This window comes from Gekko japonicus, unplaced genomic scaffold (assembly GCF_001447785.1).
Source record: "Gekko japonicus isolate JY-2015 unplaced genomic scaffold, Gekko_japonicus_V1.1 scaffold41, whole genome shotgun sequence".
In the NCBI taxonomy this organism is placed as follows: Eukaryota; Metazoa; Chordata; class Lepidosauria; order Squamata; family Gekkonidae; genus Gekko; species Gekko japonicus.
In genome coordinates this window covers 1,101,740-1,109,046 of record NW_015170888.1, presented here as the reverse complement: position 1 = coordinate 1,109,046, position 7,307 = coordinate 1,101,740, and the positions used below count along the sequence as shown (strand labels likewise).

The 7,307-nt window shown below is 49.9% G+C and overlaps 1 protein-coding gene across 4 annotated transcripts in view; it reads left to right on the top strand.

Annotated features, from left to right (window-relative positions):
- LOC107116481 (COUP transcription factor 2) overlaps window positions 1-5,956 on the top strand; it is a 13,260-nt gene extending 7,304 nt beyond the window's left edge. For 3 of the 4 annotated variants that reach the window (XM_015418380.1, XM_015418382.1, XM_015418383.1), the window contains 2 exons: window positions 1,646-2,173; window positions 5,622-5,956. In XM_015418380.1, coding sequence (XP_015273866.1) covers window positions 1,646-2,173; window positions 5,622-5,896 — 803 coding nt within the window. In that variant the 3' untranslated portion in view covers window positions 5,897-5,956. Of the gene's footprint in view, window positions 1-671; window positions 725-1,645; window positions 2,174-5,621 lie in introns of those variants that run through there. The other variant, XM_015418381.1, reaches the window with a different exon arrangement.
- Window positions 5,957-7,307: the final 1,351 nt, after the last annotated feature.

Genomic DNA, 7,307 nt, shown 5'->3' with positions numbered 1-7,307 from the left:
GGGGTAGCCAGGCCAGGCCCACTGTTTGCTCCTCTTCCCGCGTCCGTCGCGACACCAGAGCAACGTGCAATTCGGCCCGGTGACCCTTGAGCCATTTGCAAGACAGATTCCTTCTCCCCCCCCAAAAAAAAACAACAACACTACACCACCCCCCACCCCCGGTGTAGCTCTTCTTTAATAACCACCCTTGCCTCCCCCCCCGAATTTGCCCCGCGGGTCCTGCCTCCACGCCTCCTGCTTGGCATTCCAACGGGCTTTGCGAAAAGGCCGAGGGCGAGTTTCCTCGTCCCGGGGAAGAGCGAGGGAGAGACGGCTGGCCGGGTCCTCCTCGCGCCGCGGAGCAGCCGGCGTTTTTTTTTTTTTTTTTTTTCCCCCCCCCCCCCCCCCCGTGCTCCCAGGCGGGGTCGGTGGGCCGGGGGAGGGCGAGAGAGACCCGGAGGCAGCCCCCCGAAGGACGCGGGACCCCGAGTGGAAGCCGGGAGCGGGGGGAGGGGGAGATTTAGGGCAAAATGGAGCTCTCCGAGGCGGCGGATCCAGCCGAGAGGAGGCGGCGGCGGCGGCCGGCCCTTCCTAATGGCGTTTCCCTCCTCGCTTCTCTCTCCCCCCCACCCAGCCTCCCGTCTCTGGATTATGTCGTCGCTTCAGGACGGTTTCCTTCTCCTGGGGGACCCCCGGAGCCCCCACTGCGGCCCACTCCGAAGCGAGAGCCTCCTAAACCCCCCGTGTGGGTCTCCCCCCCCCTTCTCTTTCATTTTCTCGCTCCGTCTCTCTCGCTCCCTCTGTCACCATGTAAATTTATGAAACAAACCAGAGGCCCACTTTCCACGGGCACGGCCGAGGCCAGGCGCTTTCGGGGGGCTTCCCCCCCCCCCCAGTCCTGGCAGCGCAGATTAAATCTATATCTACATAGAATGCGAAGGATAAATCTATGTGCCTGCATGTGACGCGTTCGCAACATATTCTCCTCCACCCCACCCCCCCACCCCCGAAGGCCTCTGTTTCTCTCTCGTTTTAAATAGTGAACGCTCCGGTTGTTATATGCGTAATAAAGCTATTCTGAGTTCTGGCGGGGGGGGGGATCTGGGAAAGAAGGAAGGGGGTCTTTTTGCACACTCAGACCTTCTTCTTCTTTTTTTTTTAAAGGGGGAATCTTCGAGGAGGAGGAGGAGAGGTTATATCAGGAGATTGCTAAAGCGGGGAGGGTTGTTTTTCGTGCCGAGCGAGTCGCCGAGGCAGGTTTCCGGGGGTCTTCGGAAGAGCCCGTGGCCGTGTTTCCCAGGCTGCTTCTGGGGAGGGAGGGGTGCATTGTGACAGGGGCTCCCCCACACACACCTCCTTGACCCTCTGGGGCTGTTTCACCCCCTCCCTCGGCCGTGAAAACTAGGTCTGGATTCGGCACCGCCGGCTGAACCCTTGGCTAGATAGCCATCCGAGGGTCTCCACCGTTTGGGGGAGGGAGGGAATGGGGGGGAGCGTTCGCACCTGCCCGTCCCCCTCCTCGACCTCTCGGGTAGACCCCCTCCCACCCTCTCCCTGCTCCCCCCCCCCAAATAACCTGCGCGCCGCCGCTTTTCCTCCCTCGCTTTCTTCGCCGGGTTAGCAACGCAGATATTAATTGCTGCAGTTTCTTCTTTATTCACTGCAGCCGTCCAGAGGGGTCGGATGCCGCCCACACAGCCGACCCACGGCCAGTTCGCCTTAACCAACGGGGACCCCCTGAACTGCCACTCGTACCTCTCCGGATATATCTCCCTCTTGCTGCGGGCAGAGCCTTACCCGACCTCGCGCTTCGGCAGCCAGTGCATGCAGCCCAACAACATCATGGGCATCGAGAACATTTGCGAGCTGGCCGCCCGCATGCTGTTCAGCGCCGTCGAGTGGGCCCGGAATATCCCCTTTTTCCCCGACCTCCAGATCACCGACCAGGTGGCCTTGCTGCGGCTCACCTGGAGCGAGTTGTTCGTCCTCAACGCGGCCCAGTGCTCCATGCCCCTCCACGTCGCCCCGCTCCTGGCCGCCGCCGGCCTCCACGCCTCGCCCATGTCCGCCGACCGCGTGGTCGCCTTTATGGACCACATACGGATCTTCCAGGAGCAGGTCGAGAAGCTCAAGGCCTTACACGTGGACTCGGCGGAGTACAGCTGCTTGAAAGCGATCGTCCTCTTCACCTCAGGTAAGGCCCTGCGAGCTGGCTGGGCTGGGGGGCTTGGGAAAGGAGTGGGGGACACTCTGCGAACCCCCCCATTGAAAAGAACTTGAGAACTGTCGGGGGACCCGGACAGAGAAAGCGGGTCGTCCACGATTCCAAAAGCCACCGCGTGTTGACTCGAGAATAAGTCCCTCTCTCTTCCACTGGGCCTTACTCGCGGGTAAACGCAGACAGGATTGTAGCCCTAGAGTCCATTCGCTGGAAAGGAGGGGGGGTGGGGTGTAAGGGAAACGAACCTTCGTGTGGGGGGGTAGTTTCGGGACAAAGCCTTCGACCTTCGAGAGAATGTTATTGCAACAGGCCGCGCGCATGCCTTCTTTAGCGAGCCATGTCCCGACCCTGGACCCAAAAGGAGAGCGAGCAAAGGCTGGAGCGTTAATATTCCGAACAGGACCAGCTCTCAGCGTTTGCAATCCAAGACACTAGTTGGAGGAGTAACTAGGGCCCGCTGGTTGGTTGTTGTTGTTTTTTTAATTCCGTGTGTTTTAAAAAAATAATAGTGCAAATCGAGCTCCAAACCGAGTCTCCTCTTACAAGCACTCCGAGAAAGGGCGGAAAAAAAAGAACAACAAAACATTAAGGTCATACAGAAAAGGGTCTAGAATGAAAGGGTGCATTTGGACCGCCTCTGGATTCTCCGCCAATCCAACTGATCGGGTTTGAGAAGGCAAGATAGTCGCTAGGGATTCGGAGGTGGGGGGGGGGAGACCCAAATCCGGCCTTCCCTGCTCAGCGGCCAGAGGCTCTTTTGTTTCGAAAAGGGGACGTTTGGCCAGTCCCAAGTTTCCCAACCGCAGCGCGGCAAAGGTGGCGTTCTCCATCAATAATAAAGTTCCTGGGCGGAAAAAATTCTAACCCCCCCTCCCCTTTTCAAAGTGATGGTAGCAGAAGAGGTGGCCCTTATACGATCAAAAGTGGAAAAGCAAAAGAGAGAGAGAGAGAGATTTCTCTGCCAACTTTCTGCTGCATTATAAATAGCACGACAGTTATAAAACAATAATGGAATGTATGATGAAATCTAATTAGCCCCGGTTCAACCTAGGTGAATAATACATCCGATATTAACTCTGGAAGCCAGTCTTTCCAAACGCCACTTTGCTTTCTTCCCCCTTCTTTAAAACGATAATTCCCCGGGCCACCCCGCGAATATGTACAGCGGACGCTATGTAGCCATAGCCATATATGCTTGTTTTGGAAGTCGTGGGGGGGGGGGGTTGAGAATGGGGGCAGGCGATTCAAGCTGGCCTGAGGGCAGGCGTGATGATTTCTAGTCGGGAGGATCTGTTTTAAAAAAATACATAATATATGTCTATATTTTTCAAGACTCACTGATATGAGGAAACAGGCCGAGACCACTGTAGCAGGGAAAGGGGGAAAGAGAGACTCACAATTCAGGCCTTGTTGTGTTAAGGGAGGTCTGGGGAAATCAAGCCGTTTTCTGGACCTTGTCCAAAATTTAGGTCGTGACCCAACTTCCCTTTTTATATTATTGCTGCTTTCCACCGTGACACCCTCCCCCCTCCCCCCAAGTCTTCCCTCCCCACCCAAATTACTTGGGCTCAAAACGTGATCGATTAGACAGGCACAATACCAGAATGGGAAAGTTAAACGATGGAAAGTTCCCATACATAATATCCCCCCGTCATCTTTTTCTTTGGGAGGCTTTCTCGATTCCTGCTAGGCCCGTCTTAACCTACCCCGAAGGCTTTCTTTTCTTATTATTATTATTATTCATCATCATCATTGCAGTTATCTTAATGGGGAATTCTTCTCCGCTCTTTTCTAGAGTGGCGAATTTATGATCGTTTGCAAAAGGTGACTATGTAAATGGCCTTCCCCGTTTAGATAAAGCGCTCCGTTATCTGATTTTGTGGGGTTATAAAAGGAAACGGATGCAGGGGATTTGCCTCTTAATCGCCCCAATAGCACGTGCGTTGGAAACACCAAGAGATGCATATAATATTTACTGGTGATATATGTGTGCGCGCCAGCGTCTATATATCCCAGTGGCTTTCAAAACAAGCATGTGTTAGTACTTTGTCCATGCAGCTGGGGGGGGGGGAGGTCATATCAAAACCTGAGCAAAAGCAGTTTCTGATCAAAAGGGAACCTTCCTTGTATTTTTTTGCCTGTCAGGAGTAGGTCGAGACGCACAGACAAAAAAAAATAATGCAAAATTTAAGGGGTATGTTTTAAAATTTGGTGCAAGGTAAATAAAATCATCTTCCTTTTTTCTTCTGGGTCCTTTTACACAAAATAAATGTTTGTGTGATTGGAAAGCAAGGGAGAAGAAAGAAGACACACAGAGAAGGGAGAGGGGGGGACGCAGAGAGAAACAGCTCTAATGAAGAGAGAGATCAGAGTTTGCTTGGCTGACTTTGAATAGGCTAAACTGACAAGATCAGTTTTAAAGGACCACTTACATCACTTTCAAAGACTGAGAGAACCCACGGCTGTCTCCTTTCGGGGGAATCGCTTCTTGGGTGCGCAGCTTCATTATCCTAAGCTGGGGCTCCTTTCGGAAAATGTGTGTGGCTTTCTTTCTTTCTTTCTTTCTTTCTTTCTTTCTTTCTTTCTTTCTTTCTTTCTTTCTTTCTTTCTTTCTTTCTTCTTTCCTTCCCTTATGCCCAGTTATTTTCTGAATGTGGCTGGGGGGGGGGTCGAGATGATGCTGCTCGGGCCCTCTCCACTGCCCCCAAACCAAAGCGGCCCCCCCCACCTTCAAGCATCCCAAATGCCCCTCCAGGAGCTCATTTAAAAAAAAAAAACTGATCCCATCTCAGGAACGCAACAAGGCAGAAACCTAGCAGAAGAAAATGCCCCTGCCCCAGCACCCCGCCCAGCTTTCAGCACGTGCTGAATTCTCTCCCGTGGAAATATATATATATATTTAAAAGGAGGTGTGGCAGGATCCCACGCGTGTTTACTCGGAAGTAAGCGCGACTACGTCGGACCAGGCGAGCTCCTTTCCCCCATAGCGCCAAGGAACGCCTGTGCCTTCACGGGGGCCGGAGCTAGCCCCTAGGAAGTCCAGTTCCTGGGAAGTCAGATTCATTGCCCCAGATGGCCTGGGCTGGAAGGGCAAAAAACGAGGCTGAGCAGGCGAGCTGGCGGGCGTCCCCCCGGTATCCGCAGCGCGCTACATCGATGTAAAACCCGTGATTCAATAGGACTCCACAGGGTGCTCCTAGGCGTCGCAGGCGATCCATCTAGGCCACGTTCACTAGGAAATAACTGCAGTTGATTGCAGCGTGGGATTTTTTTTTTTAATCGAATGCGCCTTACTCTCCATCACCTGGGCACACAACGCTTTGTCATTTTCGGGGGGGCGGGCGGGCGAGAAGCATAACTGGTATAAAAACTGATGATGGTCTCCCCACCCCCCGCTTTTCTCTTTTGCCCTGTCTTCTAGATGCGTGTGGTCTCTCTGACGTAGCCCACGTCGAAAGTTTACAGGAGAAATCGCAGTGCGCGTTGGAGGAATACGTTAGAAGTCAGTACCCAAACCAGCCCACTCGCTTCGGGAAACTGTTGCTACGCCTTCCGTCTCTCCGCACCGTCTCTTCCTCAGTAATAGAGCAGTTATTTTTCGTCCGTTTGGTAGGTAAAACCCCGATAGAAACCCTTATCAGGGATATGTTACTGTCTGGAAGCAGTTTTAACTGGCCTTATATGGCCATCCAATAAGAATATATATATAAGAATATATAAATATAGTGGTGGAGAGAGGAAAGGGGGGGGGGGGAAAACCACAAAGAAAAAATTTGGAAAAAAAATAGTGGGAATGTTTTCAGAGGATTTGCGAGTGACTCTTGGGGGTCTGGCGGTTGTCTGGAGGTCCTTCAGCTAAGAAAAGATGGTTCATTAAAAGAAGAGACTAATTTGAATGGACTGTGAATTTTTTAAAAAAGAGAGACTCGTGGAATGAACTTTTTACAGAATGCATTGGGGGGGGGACCTCCCTTCTCCTTCAGAAGTTGCTTACCTATCTCGCTTTCTCTCTCTTTTTTTCCCTTTTGGGTTGTTGACAAAAAAAAAGGAAAAAAGAAAAGAGTTTCTTTTTTTGTCATTTTGTTTCGGGGAGCTGTAAAACTTTGAAACACAATCTCTTGATAAAAGTGCATTTAAAGAAATCTGGAGAAAATTAACAAGAGCGGAATGAAGTCTCTCGCTTCCCTCCCCCCCCAAAAAAAATATTAATTGTCATATGTTGTCTATCTATAGCTTTCCTCCCCCCCTGGTTTCAAACCAGTTTATTCTGTGGTTCTATAATAATTTTGATATAATCTTGGCTTTTTTTTAAAAAAAAAGTGTATCCTTAAAAAAATATATGTTCTGAAAGAATTAAAACTGTCTTGGAAAGGTTGATGGAAAGAAATTAAGGACACAAAATTAAAATTCCATAGCCCAAAGCCACTAGGAAAGAAAAATGGAAGCGCACTTAAAACTGGTCAGGATTACTTAGCTTCAAGCAACCACAGCTATCATTATAGAGACCCAAAAGAGCCACATCTCCCCCCCCACACACACACACTTACACCGCCTCCCACTCCTTGACTAGGTTTTTTTAAAATATAAATATTTTAAAATGGAGTTGGGGAGGGAATAAGGATTTCTTGGAGGGAGACGGAATTGTGTCTAAGACACAACACAGTTTTGATGAGAACACACAGCCACACACACATACACACGAGAGAATCATCACAAAGTGATTTTTTTTGTAATTTGAATGAAATTGGGTTCGACTTAGTTGTTCTGACTTGTTACGGAGTTCCTCTATCTGTTTGTATATTTGCAAGCCCTTTGTATGATAATACCTGTTGATATTTTCCCTTTTTTAAAGAAAAAAAGAAAAAAACCATCGAATTCAGCATGACAAAAAAAAAGAAAAAAAAACACCTACTGTTGGCACTTATAGATAACGTGTTTGATTCAGTATCTTAGAGTTTACGGTTTTTGTGTTTTAAAAGGAAAAAAAAGCTGAAGGGTTTTTTTTTTTAATTTTAAGTGCAACATTTCTGTATACTGTAAAAGTTATAATAACTGAAAAAAACTGTTTGGTCCAGTCTTTGTGTGTTATATTCCAAGGAAAAAAATT